General features: G+C 41.7%; 1 protein-coding gene across 3 annotated transcripts in view; it reads left to right on the plus strand.

The window, feature by feature from the left end:
• Window positions 1-20,949, plus strand: part of SEPTIN7 (septin 7) — an 81,663-nt gene that overhangs the window by 50,127 nt on the left and 10,587 nt on the right. For all 3 annotated transcript variants that reach the window (XM_073678237.1, XM_073678238.1, XM_073678239.1), the window contains 5 exons: window positions 8,185-8,302; window positions 11,372-11,464; window positions 11,592-11,688; window positions 14,671-14,722; window positions 15,256-15,381. In XM_073678237.1, the coding sequence (XP_073534338.1) occupies window positions 8,185-8,302; window positions 11,372-11,464; window positions 11,592-11,688; window positions 14,671-14,722; window positions 15,256-15,381 (486 nt within the window). The remainder of the gene's footprint in view (window positions 1-8,184; window positions 8,303-11,371; window positions 11,465-11,591; window positions 11,689-14,670; window positions 14,723-15,255; window positions 15,382-20,949) is intronic.

Raw genomic sequence — 20,949 nt, forward strand, 5'->3', positions numbered from 1 at the left:
CGTGTGGATCACTTGTTCTTCTAGAAACAGGTCTATCATATAATTTGATTTTGATGGTTGCATGACTCAAGAAGCCAAACTACGAAATTAGCCTGCACAGTATAACTAACATAGTATATTGCTAGCCTGCTAAGCGATGTTAGCTCTTATAATATAGATATGTCACTTACATTCTTACCACAGGAAGCGGCAAGACACACGTGAGCGTACCAGAAGAAACCGAACTTTGGTGGTTAGAGCACATCTGAGTTGCTTTCCTGTGCTCTCTGCAACCAGCGACACGCTTTATGCAATTTTATGGAGTCTCTTTAATATCTTTACCATAAATAAATTTTTCCCACCTTAGACATTGTGGTGAAGCCGTGATCTTTTCCTTGTGCCACTCCCAAGGACCCATTTAAGTGGATTGATCTGTTTGCCACTCCATATATGTTGCCAAATCCTGGTGAAAACAAGGCCTTGTTTACATATATCCTGCCATTCTTCCATGCTGGCTTGAACTTGAGGTCAAAACTGATCCTATTGCTTTTCCTATGAGATCGATTTTGGCCTCTAACACAATATTTGATATGTCGGACTGGTCCTAGAGTAAAATTAAACACCATTGCATGATCCAAAATGTTGGCAAATGCAGAAAGTGCACAGCTCAGACACAACACAACTGATACACTGGCATGTAAAAGTTTGGGCACCTCTGGTCAAAGATGTATAAATATAGGCCTTTTAGAGATCATTTGATCTTCGTCTTGTTTAACTGTTCACAATAACGGTAATTTTTACTAGGGGTGCCCAAACTTTTACATGCCACTGTATATGTGAACCAGGCCTAAGGCCTCATTCAGACATCTGTGTTGCACATACAGGTTGTATCTGTTTTTTCTCATGGATACAACAAGTACCCATTATAATCTATGGTGCTACTCACATGTCTGTCTCTGCTTTGTAACTTTATTTATCCATTCATGGAAAACACTGATGGGTGATGGGAAAAGCTTACACATGGACCATATACTGACACTGGTACTATATTTTTCACATATGTGTTTATATACAGACGTGTGAATGACGCCTAAGCATGGGGTACCGCTCTACTAGGTTTTTATTTGCAAAACTGTTCACTCTTCATTAATTACCATTTTGTTTCAGCGCAAACAACAATTTTTATTCACCAAAAGTGGGTAAATTTAGCAAAAGGTAATCGGCATGGTGCAAGCGATAAATGTACTATAAGGTCCAGTATGCAAATTGCTGTGACGGGAACTAGTTACCCCATCCGCAGATGTCCAATCTTCTTCTGCAGGCCACTGACATGGAAAGGCTTTTCTTACACTGGGATATATAAAATATGACTATCGCACAGTGCCTCCAAGATTGATTTAACTTTTATTCTCACAAGCCGGTTTTATAGAGAATCACACAGGCTATTTTTAGCCCCCACTGTTCTCACCAAATAATACCCACAGTAGGCTCCCAGACAGCAGTTATGCAACAACCCATTAATCAGCACATTGCCTGTTTGCCACTGCTAAGTGAGCACAGGAAGGTGGGGGCCAAGAGTTCTTCGGTCACATCACAGAATGTCCAACAATATGCGATCCACAATATTTACCCCACTTTATAACATTATGTCCCATTAGCTGCATAGACGCTACGACAACCCCCATGTGGCAAAATCCTGGAGTACGCGGTTGATCCGTCACAATTGCCTCTTCAGAGAAAAAGAGGACTTGAACTCTATAGTGCCACTGATTGGAAGCAGATAACTGGCATGCATGGTGGGTGAAGTCTATCCCACCTCATTCCTGAAGTAAATTTCATTTTCAGGCCCCCTGACAGCCTAGAGTGACACCCAGTGTATTACTTGGCCTGCATCTGTTATGGTGCACCTACTCCAGCAGGCAATAGGTTCAAGACTGGGTTATGATACATTGTTCCCATTGATTCCTTGTCGATCAAGATACTTTTATATCCATTTCTTCCTGTACTGAAATTAAGTGGGTAAAAAATGCTTCTTTCATATTACCTATGCATCGTGTAGCAAGTAGTGTTGAGCCACCCCCGTAGTGTTCGGGTTCGGTTCGGTTCGTCGAACACCGGGATGTTCGAGGAACTGTTCGTCGAACTGTTCGTCGAACACCTTAGAACACCGTCGAACACCGTTAAAACCAATGGCAGGCAAACAAAAACACATAGAAACACATAGAAAACACCTGCAAAGGTGTCCAAAAGCTGACAAACTGCTCAGAAGACGCTCTCTTTAAAAAAGCCGGCCGGCAAATTCAGCAGCGGCATACACCGGTACCCGACAATTTAGACAAGAAGGAATAGAGCATCACACACAGATTAGATAGATAGAAACATGTCAGTCACACATATAAGAAGCACAGTGACAGTGTTGGTTACTGCACTTGTCATTTAGTGTAAAGGATTTATTAAAAAAAATATTAGTGTTTTCATGCACCGTCTCTTTAAAAAAGCCGGCCGGCAATTCAGCATCTGTACCCGACAATTTAGAACAGAAAGAATAGAGCTTCACACATAGATTAGATAGATAGAAACATGTCAGTCACATATATATGAAGTACAGTGATAGTGTTGCTTACTGTACTTGTCATTTAGTGTAAAGGATTTATTTAAAAAAATAATAGTGTTTTCATGCACTGTCTCTTTAAAAAAGCCGGCCGGCAATTCAGCAGCGGAACCCGACAATTTAGAACAGAAAGATAGAGCATCACACATAGATTAGATAGATAGAAACATGTCAGTCACATATATATGAAGTACAGTGATAGTGTTGGTTACTGTACTTGTCATTTAGTATTAAAATAAAGGATTTATTATTAAAAAAATTGGCGTGGGGTTCTCCTTAATTTTAGGCTCTAGCGGAGGTTAAGCAGACGGCTGGGGCAGATGTTTGAAGCCTGGGAAGGGGGTAATACCCACGGAGCTTCCCAGGCTACTAATATCAGCCCCCAGCTGAATACATAGCCTTTACTAGCTATTAAAATGGGGGACCCCCCAAAAAAAATGACGTGGGGTCCCCCCTAATTTAATAGCTAGCAAAGGCTAGGCAGACAGCTGGGGGCTGATATTAATAGCCCAGGAAGGGAGCCATGAATATTGGCCCCCTCCCAGGCTAGAAACACCAGCCGTCAGCCGCCCCAGAAATGGCGCATTCATAGGATGCGCCAATTCTGGCACTTAGCCTCGCTCTTCCACGCTGCCCTGGTGCGGTGGCAGGGGGTAATAGGGTTGGGGTTGATGTCAGCTTATAATGCCAGCTGACATCAAGCCCAGGTTAGTAATGGAGAGGCGTCTATAAGACACCCCCATTACTAACCCCATAGTCAAAGTTAAAAAAAAACACAAACACCCAGAATAAAGTCCTTTAATTGAAATAAAGACACAATCCTTTATTGTTCTAAATTAAACCATACTTACCATCACGCCCATTCCAGCTGAAGCCAACGATCTCCTGCAATAAAAGAAAAATAATAAAGCAACCTCATCCTTACCTTTCCATGGTTCCCACGACAGCTTCAGCTCTGCTACATCGAGATGACAGGCTGGACCGCAGCAGAACGCTGCCATCCAGCCTGTCATCCCGCAGACACTGAGAAGCGCAGGCTTGCTTGCGCTGCTCAGCGTCTCTCTGTGACGACATCCAGATGAGCCGAGTTCATGTCCAATGAACTCGGCTCACCTCATGCACGTCACTGACAGCGTGGGAAAATTCTCACGCTGAAGCGCTGATTGCAGGAGAATTTTCCCACGCTGTCAGTGACGTGCAGGAGGTGAGCTGAGTTCATTGGACATGAGCTCACCTCATGCACATCACTGACAGCGTGGGAGAATTCTCCTGCACTCAGCACTTCAGCGTGAGAATTTTCCCACGCTGTCAGTGACGTGCATGAGGTGAGCCGAGTTCATTGGACATGACCTCGGCTCATCTGGATGCCGTCACAGCGAGACAGTGAGGAGCGCAAGCATGCCTGCGCTTCTCAGTGTCTGCGGGATGACAGACTGGATGGCAGCGTTCTGCTGCGGTCCAGCCAGTCATCTCGATGTAGCAGAGCTGAAGCTGTCGTGGGAACCATGGAAAGGTAAGGATGAGGTTGGTTTATTATTTTTCTTTTATTGCAGGAGATCGTTGGCTTCAGCTGGAATGGGTGTGATGGTAAGTATGGTTTAATTTAGAACAATAAAGAATTGTGTCTTTATTTCAATTAAAGGACTTTATTCTGGGTGTTGTGTTTTTTTTAAATACTTTACTAGAAATTCATGGCGGTCATGTCTAATACTGGCGTGACCCCATGAATTTTGGGCTTGGGGCCAGCTGATAATACCAAGCTGGCCCTAACCCCTTTATTACCCAGTGAGCCACCGCACCAGGGCCCTGGATGAGTTGGGTACAGCGCCAGAAGATGGCGCTTCTATGAACGCGCCATTTTCCGGGGTGGCTGCGGACTGCAATTTGTAGCGGGGGGGGAGGGGGGCCCAGAAAGCTTGGGCCTCCCTGCGCTGCAGATTCCAGCCCCCAGCTGCCTAGTTGTACCTGGCTGGACACAAAAATAGGGCGAAGCCCCACGTACTTTTTTTTTAATTATTTCATGAAATTCATGAAATAATTAAGAAAAAAAGGCCTTCCCTATATTGTTGTGTCCGGCCAGGTACAAATAGGCAGCTGGTGGTTGGGGCCAGCCCGTTCCTGCCTGCTGTACCTGGCTGGACACAAATATAGTGCGAAGCCCCACTTCTTCAATTTTTTTTAATTATTTCATGAAATTCATGAAATAATTAAGAAAAAAAGGGCTTCCCTATATTGTTGTGTCCGGCCAGGTACAAATAGGCAGCTGGTGGTTGGGGGCAGCCCGTTCCTGCCTGCTGTACCTGGCTGGACACAAATATAGTGCGAAGCCCCACTTCAATTTTTTTTAATTATTTCAGGAAATTCATGAAATAATTTAAAAAAAATTGACGTGGGGCTTCGCACTATATTTGTGTCCAGCCAGGTACAGCAGGCAGGAACGGGCTGCCCCCAACCACCAGCTGCCTATTTGTACCTGGCCGGACACAACAATATAGGGAAGCCCTTTTTTTCTTAATTATTTCATGAAATAATTTAAAGAAAATTGACGTGGGGCTTCGCCCTGTTTTTGTGTCCAGTCAGGTACAACTAGGCAGCTGGGGGCTGGAATCCGCAGCGCAGGGAGGCCCAAGCTTTCTGGGCCACCCCCGCTGCAAATTGCAGTCCGCAGCCACCCCGGAAAATGGCGCGTTCATAGAAGCGCCATCTTCTGGCGCTGTACCCAACTCATCCAGGGCCCTGATGCGGTGGCTCACTGGGTAATAAAGGGGTTAGGGCCAGCTTGGTATTATCAGCTGGCCCCAAGCCCAAAATTCATGGGGTCACGCCAGTATTAGACATGACCGCCATGAATTTCTAGTAAAGTATTTAAAAAAAACACAACACCCAGAAAAAAGTCCTTTAATTGAAATAAACACACAATTCTTTATTGTTCTAAATTAAACCATACTTACCATCACGCCCATTCCAGCTGAAGCCAACGATCTCCTGAAATAAAAGAAAAATAATAAAGCAACATCATCCTTACCTTTCCATGGTTCCCATGACAGCTTCAGCTCTGCTACATCGAGATGACAGGCTGGACCGCAGCAGAACGCTGCCATCCAGCCTGTCATCCCGCAGACACTGAGAAGCGCAGGCTTGCTTGCGCTCCACAGTGTCTCTCTGTGAGGGCATCCAGATGAGCCGAGTTAATGTCCAATGAACTCGGCTCACCTCATGCACGTCACTGACAGCGTGGGAAAATTCTCCTGCACTCAGCGCTTCAGCGTGGGAGAATTCTCACACTGAAGCGCTGAGTGCAGGAGAATTCTCCCACGCTGTCAGTGACGTGCAGGAGGGGAGCTGAGTTAATTGGACATGAGCTCACCTTATGCACGTCACTGACAGCGTGGGAAAATTCTCCTGCACTCAGCGCTTCAGCGTGGGAGAATTCTCACGCTGAAGCGCTGAGTGCAGGAGAATTCTCCCACGCTGTCAGTGACGTGCAGGAGGTGAGCTGAGTTCATTGGACATGAGCTCACCATATGCACGTCACTGACAGCGTGGGAGAATTCTCCTGCACTCACCGCTTCAGCTTGAGAATTTTCCCACGCTGTCAGTGACGTGCATGAGGTGAGCCGAGTTCATTGGACATGAACTCTGCTCATCTGGATGTCGTCACAGAGAGACGCTGAGCAGTGCAAGCAAGCCTGCGCTTCTCAGTGTCTGCGGGATGAGAGGCTGGATGGCAGCGTTCTGCTGCGGTCCAGCCTTTCATCTCGATGTAGCAGAGCTGAAGCTGTCGTGGGAACCATGGAAAGGTAAGGATGAGGTTGCTTTATTATTTTTCTTTTATTGCAGGAGATCGTTGGCTTCAGCTGGAATGGGCGTGACGGTAAGTATGGTTTAATTTAGAACAATAAAGGATTGTGTCTTTATTTCAATTAAAGGACTTTATTCTGGGTGTTTGTGTTTTTTTTAACTTTGACTATGGGGTTAGTAATGGGGGTGTCTTATAGACGCCTCTCCATTACTAACCTGGGCTTGATGTCAGCTGGCATTATAAGCTGACATCAACCCCAACCCTATTACCCCCTGCCACCGCACCAGGGCAGCGTGGAAGAGCGAGGCTAAGTGCCAGAATTGGCGCATCCTATGAATGCGCCATTTCTGGGGCGGCTGACGGCTGGTGTTTCTAGCCTGGGAGGGGGCCAATATTCATGGCTCCCTTCCTGGGCTATTAATATCAGCCCCCAGCTGTCTGCCTAGCCTTTGCTAGCTATTAAATTAGGGGGGACCCCACGTCATTTTTTTTGGGGGGTCCCCCATTTTAATAGCTAGTAAAGGCTATGTATTCAGCTGGGGGCTGATATTAGTAGCCTGGAAGCTCCGTGGGTATTACCCCCTTCCCAGGCTTCAAACATCTGCCCCAGCCGTCTGCTTGACCTCCGCTAGAGCCTAAAATTAAGGGGAACCCCACGCCAATTTTTTTAATAATAAATCCTTTATTTTAATACTAAATGACAAGTACAGTAACCAACACTATCACTGTACTTCATATATATGTGACTGACATGTTTCTATCTATCTAATCTATGTGTGAAGCTCTATTCTGTCTGTTATAAATTGTCGGGTACCGCTGCTGAATTGCCGGCCGGCTTTTTTAAAGAGACGGTGCATGAAAACACTATTATTTTTTTTGATAAATCCTTTACGCTAAATGACAAGTACAGTAAGCAGCACTGTCACTGTACTTCGTATATATGTGGCTGACATGTTTCTATCTATCTAATCTATGTGTGAAGCTCTATTCTTTCGGTTCTAATTTGTCGGGTACAGGTGTATGCCGCTGCTGAATTGCCGGCTTTTCATGTTTCACTGTTGGCACTGTTCCCATCGATTTGGGCAATCACTGTAATGCCACAACCACCATGGCTGTGGCATTACAGTGAGTGGCAGGCAATCCCTGCATGATTGGTGCTCTAAATAGCGCCAGACATGCAGGACACGCTTTTGGTGCACGAACAGTTATCGAACATAACCTCGAACAGCCGAATTTTTTGCAAATCGTTCGGGTTCGTCGAACAACTCGAACACCGCCCAAAACAGCTCGAATTTGAGATTGGCGAACAGTTCTAGTCGAACACCGCTCATCTCTAGTAGCAAGTCATAACGATATATATGAGAATTATAATTCTAGCTGTCTAGAGTTCTGTTCTGTCTCTATTCTGTATCATTTTCATGCATTTTGCTGTCCTGATGTCATTTGCTATTTTTCTTTAATCTCTCATTTAGTTTATTTTTTGTTTCTTGTCTGCATTGACTTAGTGGAACATATGGGTGAGTGCAGCCTTCATACAAAGAACATTCTTCTTTAATGATCGTAATCGGACATGTGCAGAAGAATTTGTCTGAATGCTTGTAATGGCAAAATCAAAGTGCTTCAGGCTGAAAGTCTATGTCCATCTGATGAACATTGATCTGTTGAGACACGTCTGAATATCTGATTTTGTGTCATTTCTAGTTTAGTGGTCTTCCTCACTTAAGATTGTCCGACGTTGACATACCCTGAAAATAAATAAAAAAAAACCTCACATAATTATGCTTTATTGCAGGCTGAAGCCATTGGACATTGAATTTATGAAGCGTCTCCATGAAAAAGTCAATATCATTCCTCTTATTGCTAAAGCTGATACCCTCACACCAGAAGAATGCCAACAGTTCAAAAAACAAGTAAGATGAGAGAAGTGCCCTCATCTTGGGAAATGGAGTGCCTGGCATGCTTTCATTTACAACTAAAACTAAACTGTGTTTTTTAAAATGTAATTTTAGTAAGAAATCCTGCTTGATGTAAGTGGATTTGAAACAGAATTTTGAAAATGGCAGAAAATATTTGTATCTGGTTTCCATTTACATAGCAGATTTTAATTGTAATGTTGCTTTAGGGAGCATTGCTTCCCGGCTTTCTGGGCACTGTGCGATCCTGATGATGTGACAGTTCAGACCAGCTGCACAGTGCCACCGCTGGCTGCGATTGTGCGCTGTCAGACGCTACATGCAAAGGCAGCATTGCCTCTGTAACATCTGAAGACCTTGGTGACACTGAAGCTGACCCGATCCAGCTTGTCCAGCCAGCTTCAGAGCAGTGCCTGAGACTTCTATAGCAAAGATCTTGTGAGGGCTGTGCTCATGGCCTAGGAGACTGGCCACCTCTGATACATTGAGTCATCTTTAAATCCTGCTCTATTTTGTTCAGTGAGTCTCTGTGCTCTGTTGTGAACTATAATGCTGAAAACAAGAGACTAGCAGAGCTGGCTTATTTTTTTCTACTGGTCTGTGTCCCATTATAAACCTGTCGGGCTGAGTGAGACGACCCTGCTCTATTATACACATCTGTCTCAAGCAGCGTTTATTCAGACTTTAATCTGTTGCTAATGCTTGCCTAAGATGGGTTGCAGTCTGAAATAGGTGATGGAAGCCCTCTTGGGTTACTTCCCGGAGAACCCCTTCAAATTTTAATTTATTCCCAAACCCAACACTGCATCCCCCACCACTTGCCCATGTATTGTGTTCATCATTAGTGATGGGCTAACATGCTCGGATAAGGGGTTATCTTGGGTGCTAGCAGAGTATCTTCAGCGTGCTCGAAAAATGTGTTCAACGTAATTAGTATTTGTATTATTGAAACAATACTGAACATCTTCAAAAAGAACAATATATGGTAGTATTTTTTAATTGGGCAAATAAAAGCTGTATCTTCATGTCCTGTCTTGCGGTTTTAATATCTTTTTCAATTTGTTACTGTGTGCAGTGCATGGAAAAATATCCTGTGGCTCCCTGGGAGTTGTGATTAGAAGCCAGGCTGCTGTTGACTTGTGCCGTATGGCTAAAATGACGTGGGAACCTGATTACACCCTATAAGATGAGCTTAGTGGACTATCGAATCCCAAATCTTGTCCATTACTAGGCAGTTGGGTCTCCTTTTTTGGGGCTTTAACAGCCTCTACTATGGGAGGACGCTTTTTGAGAATTTGTTCCCATACATCCGGAAGAGCATTTGCTTGGTCAGGCACTGATGTTGGGCAAGTAGGCCTGGTTTGCTGTCGGCATCTCAATCATTAAAGGTGTTGGATGGGATGAGGTCGGGGCTCTGTGCACACTCTAGTTTCTTCACGCCAGACTCCTCAAACCATGTCATAATGGACAGAAAATGTGTTTTTTTTTTTTTTTTTTAAACTTTCCATGTGATTCATAATTTGATTTAAGTCATTGAGGATGAGCCTGGTGTTACTTGTAGACACTTCCAGTTAAGGTTGAATGGAGGATATCTAGCAGACCAGAAACTTCTGTGACTTATGCCGAAAGTGGTATCCTGTGACCAGGCCATATTTATATAGCCAATGAGCTCTTCAGTATGAGCCATACTACTATTAGTGTTATCTATAGATGTTGCAGATCTGGGTTCTTGATTTTCTGCATCTATTTGCAATAATTGAATTGGAAACACCTGAACTTGATAAATTGTGAGGAGTGTTCACATACTTTTGGCCATATGGTGTATGTTATTGTCACTAATTGGGTAACCCCTTTTTTTAAAATCTTAGCCCACCTTGTATAACAAAAAAATATATACATACATACTCCCTTCACCACTGGGTTATGCTACGTGAGCTCTGCAGGTAATTGGTGGCAGCTATTGGGCTGCTATACTCCTCCTTACCTCAGAAGACGTTAGAGTAACAGCCCAATAGCTGATTGCCTACAGGGCTCGCTTGGCACAACAATGCCATGTGAACCACAGCAGACACCAACATTGCTAGAACAGCTCTGGTGCAGGAGAGGAGTGTCTGTTGTTTATATTTTACAAGGGTGGGGGGTTACTTCATTTAAAAGAGGGGCTGTCTAGCTAGTGAACAACCCCTTTAAATGACGCATATAGGCCCTAATTCATCATTTGTGGTTTTGTTTTGTTTTTTTTGTTTTAACTCGCTTTCCTTTTTTTTGTCTTGTATTAGTTTCCATTTTTGGCGCCAAATTAATCAAAATGGCACACAAATTATGAATTGGGTGAAAAGTCAAAAATATAGGCTTTTTTTCTGCCTTGAGCGGTTCTTATGACTTTTGGAGCCAAAAAGTCTCAAAAATTGCACCAAAATTTTGGCATTTTCAAAAACACACCAGAGAACATATTGAACTGCTAGATTACACCTACAAAGCTTAAAAACCAATAAACGGGTAAGCACATATAAAACATTTAAAGGGGATCTGTCAGCATTTTTTTTTACCTCATAGGATATCCGCATAATGTAGGAAAAGAGACCCTGAATCCAACAAGATATCACTTAATTACTGGGTGCAGCTTTCACCATCAGAGCTTTTAGATTTAGCAATGCAGCAGAGCTGAGGAAGCTAACCCCGCCCACACCAGGCTCTGTATATACAATGTCCACTGAGGAGCTTTATAAGAGAGGCATCACTGAAATCTGTGTTTTAACTCCTACAGCATGCGGTCTTTAGTTAACATGGCAAAACCCTGCTGACAGATGTCCTTAAAAAAGGTACAACTAGAATAATAAGGTGCAAAAAAAAAAAAGCACAAACTGCACAAAACCAGACAGAAAAAGAGATCCAAAGGCAATGATGCATCAAGGCCATAGTGCATGGAAGAATTAGCAGTAAAAAGCATAATGCAGGATTATTTCCAGATGGCAAATGATTTTTTTCCTACACATATAGAGGGACTTTCGTCCTAGAGCCTTAGAAGTCCATTCAGAATCCTATATAAAAATGTTTGTTTTATAGATAATGAAGGAAATTCAGGAACACAAAATAAAGATCTACGAATTTCCTGAGACAGATGATGAAGAAGAAAATAAGCTGGTGAAAAAAATAAAGGTTTGATCAGTCGTATATTCACATTTCCAGTAACCTAAACAAATATGGATTTCAACTAAAATGAAGAAATACCTTTTGTACAGATCTCTAATATAAAAACTAAATTGTGACTTGTTTTATCATGTAGGACCGTTTACCTCTTGCTGTGGTGGGTAGCAACACGATCATAGAAGTGAATGGCAAGAGAGTAAGAGGAAGGCAGTACCCATGGGGAGTTGCAGAAGGTGAGAAAATGATGAAGGAAGAAAACCTCACAAAATGTTTTATCTTTTCAGCTTTCAGTCCAACAAGTTTAAAAAAATGTGGTTTACAGAATGTACAAAAACAGATTACAGAATGATTGAGTCCTTGTTTCCAAGGTTATTCACTTTCAAATTGTTTATTATAATTCTCAATATCGAGATCAGTGTAAAGGTCCTGGCTGCCGATTGTTCTATACATTCATGCTGCTTGACTGAATGTTCGGCCGACTTCTACCCAAGGTGTCTATCCACCTTAGCCACACACAAGAACCCAGCAGAATGGATCTGTCTGCAGAAGTGGAGAAGAAAGCAACATGTAAATCACAACTGATGACTAGAGAAGTAAAGCCGAGGATCTACAAAGTGACACCTTTTACATAGATTTCAGCTTTGAAATGTTGTATTTTGAATTTATAAGCTTCCATCATATACAATTGGGTGTGGGGCTGCTGAGAAACCATTGTTACGTGTAATGCTGTTCAGTAGTGGGGGCTTAGAAGTTGTTGTGCTTTTTTTTTTTTCTCATAAAAACCCCAAACAATAACCTATCAATATTTAGCCTGCATGGGATATGTCCTAAAACTAAAATTACCAAAATAGTTTTTTTTATTCATCTCACCAAAAAATGGATAAAGATCTTATTATATGGTATCAATGAAAACTAGAGCTTATGCTGCAGAAATCAAGTTCTTGGAAGGCAGCGATGTAAACACACAAAAAAACATCTCAAAGTCTAAACTGGTTGTAAGTTTTAGGCTGTGTGCCCACGTAGCATTTTTCAAGCGTATATGTTGCGGAATTTCCGCAGCGTAAACGCTTGAAAAACGCATGTATATCCGCACCCCATGGTCCCCAATGGGATTCCGCAAGTTCTATGCACATGTTGCGGATTTTTCCGCAGCGTTTATGCCGCGTTCAAAAATCCGCAGCATGTCATTTAATTTTTCGTTTCCGCAAGCGGAATTGCCTTAGTCCAATGCATAAAAAACGCAAGGCAATTCCGCATGTGGAAAACGCGTGATAAACGCGCGAAAAATGCGCGATAAACGCGTGCGGAATTCCGCATGCGTTTTTCCGGGAGAGGACTTGCATTTATGCAGCAGAAATTTTCTGCTTCATAAATGCAACGTGGGCACATAGCCTTTGGCTATGTGCCCATGAAGCAGAAATTTTTCTGAGCATTTCTGCATCTCCTTGGCAGAAAAAGTGCATGCGGATTTTACATGCGTTTTTTCAGCGTTTTTTGCATGCATTTCCGCATGTGTTTTTTCAAGCGCTTTTCCAAGCGATTTTGAGCATCACTTGGAAAAGTGCTTGACAAGTTGGTAACACAATATAAATCCATGCAACTGCCATGGATTTATATTGTGTGACCAACTTATGCTGCTTTAAATGCAGCATCAATAGTAAAAAAAAGAATTAAAACGTAAAAAAACCCCATTATACTTGCCTCTCCAGTGGCCCCCGGTCTCTTCTCTGGTGGCGTCCTGTGGTGTTCTGAAAGGATCTGCGTTGACGTCATTTAGTCAGCTGACAGGTTACGCAACCGCCGACATCAGCGGTCGCGTGACCATCACATGACTAAATGACGTCACCGCAGGTCCTTTCAGAACACCGTGGGATGCCGAGGACCGGGGGCTACTGGAGAGGTAAGTATAATGTTTTTTTTATTTTTTACGTTTTAATTCTTTTTTTTACTAATGGTACCCAGGTCGGATGAGAGTCTCCTCTTCTCCAGACCCGGGTACCAACAGCACATTGACCCTCATAACCTCCGCATGCATACATGTGGATGTTATGCTGTTCAATGCAAGTCAATGGCGGCGATTATGCACAAGAAATGGTTGTGCTTTGGATTTTTCCGCAATGATAATCCACAGCGGAAATTTCCACAGCATGTGTATCATTGGGTAATGTGGCAAACAACTTAACAAGCATTTTTAATGTCTTTTCGCGGCGGAAATGCATTAAATCCGCATCTTGGGCACACAGCCTTATGGGGGTTAGAAACTGCCATTATCCAGGACCATTAGAACTCACTAGGTTCCTGAATGTCAGACAGAATGTATGAAGTGTTTGTTCTCTCTCCAATACTGATCTGTTCCACTTCTTTTTTTTTTTTTTTTTTTTTTTTTTTTTTAAGGGTGGGTTTAGGCATCTCAAAGAGGGAGTCCTCCTGCTGTCCGCCTCAAGCATGAAGGCTAGTGTAGACTAAGTAATGCGATTACTGCTTTCCTCTTTGAGTGGAGAGCAGAAAATGATTTTGGTAGTCTGTGCTCCTCACATGGACAGCCTGATAAACTGTGTGTACTTGGGTGATGTCCTTTACTTTGTACACACATTGAAACATCTTCCACACAAGGTTTCAAGAACTGAAAAGCCAATTAATCCTAATGGAGTGCAGTTTAAACATTGATACTACATCTGTTTTTCTTTTTTTAATTTGGTTTATTAGAGGTACACAGATCTGGAAGCGCATGAGTTAAGTGTAAAGTAAAGCATTACATTTGTTGTTGGGTATGCGGAGTGTGTGGTTAGTACATGACACGGTCACCTCCAGGGCAGGACACACAAGCCTGGATTGTGTACAGTAGTACAATTGTCCCTTTCAGGAGAACATCCCTCTCTGGTGGTGCAAGGATGATTCCTGACCCATGCAATGCTTGCATCTGCCTGATTAGTAGGCTTCATTGTCTCTCTTCCCTTGTAAACATACAGTAAAACAGGCAGGCTTACATGACTTGTTTTGTGTTTTTTCTATACATTTTGTTTAAAACGCCCTTAAAATCCCAGAATTGAAATAATGTTTTCTTGTCTTTTGGCCGTTACAATACACTTTTTCTGGTGGCATTATTAATAGGATTATCCATATGCTCTGTAGCACATCGACTGAGGGACTTTAACTCTTCTCATTTTTCCTTGGATGGCTTTTTTTTTTAATAAGATTTGTATTTTTTTTTATAGTTGAAAACAGCGAACACTGTGATTTCACTATACTGCGGAACATGTTGATAAGGTAAATATATCTACTGTGATTTCTACTGATGCCAGCAGGGACAATCCCGTAACCATCAGAGAGTGTAGAAGGACAAACAAGTGCCAGATAGAATCTAGTGTATTTTAATAAAGGTTATTAGGGTTAGATACAATCAGTGAACCTAATAGATACTAATGGAATGTTGTGTTTCTGCACATGTAACACGTGATGTGTAATTTAAACTTCAGTGAACATGATAGAAAATGATTCTATTGTCCATGCCAGTACTGTCAAGTTAAATATACTGGTAAAAATCTGTAGACCAGACTTCTTGAATCAGTCCATAATCTTTGTCCAGTTTGGCCTGATTCCTGTGGTGGTTGTGACTGTAGGTCATCTGTGGTCACAGTAGTGCAGAATCCACAGAGAAAATCAATGTAGAAAACAGACGTCACAAGGATGGATAGAATCATTCTGACATCTGCCTTTTCTTGATGCTCAGAAACACAAGGAGCTCAGTACTGTTATAGTATGGAAGCTCAGTAATTGATTTTGTTTGTATCCTATTCTAGGACTCACATGCAGGATCTGAAGGATGTCACCAATAATGTACATTATGAGAACTACAGAAGCAGAAAACTAGCAGCTGTCACTTACAACGGCGTGGATAACAACAAGAACAAAGGACAGCTAACAAAGTAAGTGCCAGCCACATGTCTCATCACTGCCTTCTCTGTGCTGGTATCACTTCTCCATTTCTTATCATTCCTTTTCCATCTTGTGCCATCATTTGTCTGTGTCTCATATCTGTCTGTTGTCTCCAGTCATTCACCATTGTTACAAGTATGACACTACCATCTTTACACAGAAATATAGAGCCTTCTGTGAATTGTAGATCAGCATCCTTTGACCTTGTATTGTTACCGTAGGTGTCTTGTTTGTCGATGTTCAAAGCGTCAAACGTTCTATAAAAAGTTGTGTCATAAAAGTAGAGGTGCTACATGTTCTATATGATAGAGTACATTGTCATTATGTAAATGCTTCATGCCTGATATCATGTCAAGCAGAGTCCAGACTTTCAACACTGCCTGAGAGAGTTGAAAAATCATTGAATAATACATAGACTTTGTTCTTGGAAAACCCCTTTTGGCTGGGACTAGACGGCGATGTGTCGCGCAACAGCAATGCCCAGAAAAGTCATGTGGCGAAAAACGTTTGTGTAACTAGGTCGCGACTATTTTAAAACTGCGAGTTTCCTTTTTTGTTTTTAAAAAAGTCAAATTGCAGAAAAGAATGCAACTTGCATTGAGGTCTATGGCAACCGAGCTGCATTTGACTTGTGTCAGGAAGAGAGAATTGAAGACATTTGGAAATATTTGCTACTGTGTTGCAGTTAGAATCAGATGCAGGTCACAATGCGACATCATAGGAAATCATTAGATGGTTTTGCCTGAACCATTTCTACCTGCAGCTACTGGACAACTTTTAAATCACCCTAGATTGTATCATAAAATAAAAAAATGCTATACTTCCAAGTCTGACCCCGCTCATCGGATGTCTGCACTTTCACATATCCGTCGGGGAGCTGACATCAAGGAACAGCGTTGGTCCAAGTGTTAAGTATAATCATTTTTTTTATTTATGATGCATATTGGGTAATTTCATAAGTTCTCCAGTAGTAGACAACCCCAATAAAGGAGACAGGTGTGCAGCTTCAGTGATGCTTAGAGGATTCAAAACTGCTAAAAGCAAAAAGTTAGAGGTAAACTTTATTGGAGATCTTCTGATCTACGCTATGGCTAGGGCCACACGGCACTGAAATCTCAGACCTTATTGCGACTTCGGATCGGACTATTTCCTGTGGTGTTGCATTGCGACAGTCACAGATTTTACTAAATGAGGTGGATTTTCTGTTGCTGGTCGTGATTTACATGCAATTCCTTATCCATAGACTTAAATGCAAGCAGCACACGTTATTCTTTCACTTACAGCTAAATCACCGTCCTAAATAGGTTGTGTGACAGCAAGTCGCAGATAATTTGCACAGATCTTTTTGCCTCTTGACTTTTCAGACAATTGCCATTATGTGACGCGTTGCCATATAGCCCCAGCCTAATGGGCATTCATTCTGATTAATGGTGATTTTTTTTTTTTCAAATCTGTAATGTCAGATTACTTGACTCCTTAGATAGACGTGGCCCCTTATCTTGGGTCCCCCCAGCCTACAGGAATGTGTATTGGTAGATCTGATCAGGAATGTGCAGCCCAGGCTTGAATGGTGCGCTTCCTTTGTAGTGTAGGGTCTGGTTTTAATTTAATTTGAGGCCAATTAGAGTTCAGGATGCTGAGATGGGAGTGGTGGGGTATCAGGATCTTGTGTATGTGGTGACCCCTACTGGCTCAGCGGAGAATGTCGTGTACAGCAATAACATCTACTGGCTCCTGCGCTTTGCTCCATCCTGATATTGCATCCTTTGAGTCACCACTTTTCTTCTTATACATTGTATCTGACCAGTTATAGAGCTGAAATATAGCCCTTCCCGATTTCTGATATTCACTGCATTGCACATTTTTGCAATGTTAACTTTAGTTTTAGTTATTTTTTGTTTTAGTCTCATCATGAAGCGTAAGCGCAGTCTTTCCTGCTAGTCATTAAATCGCTGTATGCCCTGCTGGTTTTGGTGTATTTTAGGGATTGTGTGTTATGACCCTCTAATGTGAGCCTGAATTTCCAAATGTGTCGTCTACTACTCACAGACCCCAGTATGTATGTCTTATTAGGGTACTTTGCGCTCACATGGGAGGGTCCTGCCTATAAGCGTTTTAGCTTACGCTGCTCTCATAATAAATGAACATGCAGATATGCAAACAATGTAACGTTCACCTTTATTTTTCAATAGTAGCTAAAACGAGTGCTGTGTACCTTCTGTCTGTATACATTGTGAAAGCTATGATACTGTGAAAGAGAGAATGGATAGGGGTATGATTGGCACCAGGGCCCATAATAGAAGTGAAATAAGACTTGTAATATGTCAAAAAGTTATTATATATTTTAGATATTTATTATTATATACATTAGATATATTAGATATTTATTATTATATACAAAAAAACACTGGAACTATTTAAAAACAAGTAAAAACAAAGTACGAATGTGAGATTATACCTCAAAACACAGTAGGAGAGTGAGGCAAGCACAATCTCCCTAACAGTCCAATATTCACATAAACAATGGTACATATATTAGGGAAGCTACATACAAAATATATATATAGACCTGGAACTTATACCCATGACATGCATGGACTATTAGAGAAGAATTAGAGTGAAATACGTGCAGACAATTAAGATAGAGATATAGATATATATATATATATATATATATATATAATATGTGTGTATGTATGTATATATATAATATAATATATGTGTATATATATAATATAATATATGTGTATATATATATATATAATATAATATATGTGTATATATATATATATATAATATATATATATATATATATATATATAAAGTGTATATATGTGCTGGTTGCACTCACCTTTTTGACGTCATAATAAACTTGTCAATAGTCCCACTGGGTGAGTTAGTTGTAGGTTCCTCCTGTTCACGGTTTGTAGCACAATCCTGGGCACTTGTGAAAGCACTCAAGGTGTTTCAATAGGAAACCACATATGTAATTATTCTCCAGGTGGTATGCGCTCCCGAAACACAGTAGGTAGGATGCCGTGATATATTGAATAACCAAATTTTATTAACATAGCATACAACGCGTTTCAGCTGTTATGAGCCTTCTTCAGGTATTACAGATATATATATCTCTGTTATATATATAATATATATATATATATATATATATATATATATATATATATATATATATATATATATATACAGTACAGACCAAAAGTTTGGACACACCTCATTTAAAGATTTTTCTGTATTTTCATGACTATGGAAATTGTACATTCACACTGAAGGCATAAAAGCTATGAATTAACACATGTGGAATTATATACTTAACAAAAAAGTGTGAAACAACTGAAAATATGTCTTATATTCTAGGTTCTTCAAAGTAGCCACCTTTTGCTTTGATGACTGCTTTGCACACTCTTTGCATTCTCTTGATGAGCTTCAACAGGTAGTCTGCTAAAGGTGGCTACTTTGAAGAACCTAGAATATAAGACATATTTTCAGTTGTTTCACACTTTTTTGTTAAGTATATAATTCCACATGTGTTAATTCATAGCTTTTATGCCTTCAGTGTGAATGTACAATTTTCATAGTCATGAAAATACAGAAAAATCTTTAAATGAGAAGGTGGGTCCAAACTTTTGGTCTGTACTGTGTGTGTATATATATATATATATATATATATATATATATATATATATATATATATATATATATATATATATATATTATATGCATGCATGAATGGTGTGGCTTCCACACCGCTAATAACAATATGACAGTGGGATACTAGTTCCACCTGCGCCTCTATGAATGCCCACACCGTTTTAATTAAAGGTAACTTTGCACAGACTTGTTTGCCTGTTACCCCTGAGGAAGTCACACTAGGTGGCGTAATGTGTGAGAACTCGGCCTCTCTCCCTTCAGACTGTATTGGGCCGCTGACCTGGTGGTCTCTTTCGCACTATTGTCCCATGTATTGGTGTATGGCACAGGCCTCTTTAATATACCCCTTGCAGTGCTGGTTCGGTTCTGTACCGGAGAACTATGATACATCACTGTAGTTTATTTTTGTGATCCTATAAATATGAGAAAAAGCAGTTTTGCATGCCCATGTTTTATATATCCTCAGGCCGCAATCAAACCAAGAGTTAGGGTGTGTGCACATGATGCAGAAATGAAGCAGAAAATTTCTGCATCATTTCTGCATCTCCCTGGCAGAAAAAACGCATGCGGATTGTGCATGTGTTTTTCCTGCGGAATACATGCGGATTCACATGCATTTCCGCATGTGGATTGACAAGCGCTTTCCAGGCGATTTTAGCATCACCTGGAAAGTGCTTGACAACTAGGTCACACTATATAAATCCATGCAAACAGCATGGATTTATATAGTGTGACCCGAGAGAATGGTTAAAAATAAAAAATAAATGTATACTTTACCCTCTGATGGCCCGCGCTGTCCTGCTCAATCCGTTCTCCCTCGCCGGCAACTTTGAATTGAAAGACCTGCCGACGTCAGCGTCATGTGACCCGTCACATGACTCTGACGTCAGCGCAGGTCCTTCAACTCACTGCAAGTGCTGGGAACCAAGCAGGAGCGCTGCGCGGGCCGACAGATGGTAAGTATATATATATTTTTTATTTTATTCTTGTTTTACAGATTTTTTAATGGTACCTGGGTGTGGATGAGACTCTCTTCTCCTCCACACCCGGGTACCATCCGCACATTAGAACGCACCAATTACGCAAGTACAAATGCAGTCTTGCGGAATTGGAGCGTTCTAATGCAAGTCAATGGCGGCGAAAACGCCGCGTTTACGCAAAATTAAATGACATGCTGCGGATTTTTGAGCGCAGCGTTTACGCTGCGGAAAAATCCGCATCATGGGCACAGCACATGTGGATTATCATTGGGGAACATTGCTGCCCTTCAACCATGCGTTTTTAATGCGTTTCCGCGGCGTTTACGCAACTGCAAAAACGCTGCGGAAACGCATTAAATACGCATCGTGTGAACTCAGGCTGAGTCATTTAATTTTGCGTAAACGCGCGTTTTCGCCGCCATTGACTTGCATTAGAACGCTCCAATTCCGCAAGACTGCATTTGTACTTGCGTAATTGGTGCGTTCTAATGTGCGGATGGTACCCGGGTGTGGAGGAGAAGAGAGTCTCATCCACACCCAGGTACCATTAAAACAGCTGTAAAACGAATAAAATAAAAAATATATATATACTTACCATCTGTCGGCCCGCGCACCGCTCCTGCTTGGTTCCCGGCACTTGCAGTGAGTTGTAGGACCTGCGCTGACGTCAGAGTCATGTGACGGGTCACGTGATGCTGACGTCGGCAGGTCTTTCAATTCAAAGTTGCCGGCGAGGGAGAATGGATTGAGCAGGACAGCGCGGGCCATCGGAGGTAAGTATATACACTCTCTCGGGTCACACTATATAAATCCATGCCGGTTGCATGGATTTATATAGTGTGACCTAGTTGTCAAGCACTTTCCAAGTGATGCTAAAATCGCCTGGAAAGCGCTTGTCAACCCCATGCG

The sequence above is a fragment of the Phyllobates terribilis genome, unplaced genomic scaffold (assembly GCF_046119375.1).
Source record: "Phyllobates terribilis strain yellow unplaced genomic scaffold, ASM4611937v1 Scaffold_4__5_contigs__length_816908805, whole genome shotgun sequence".
Lineage (NCBI taxonomy): Eukaryota > Metazoa > Chordata > Amphibia > Anura > Dendrobatidae > Phyllobates > Phyllobates terribilis.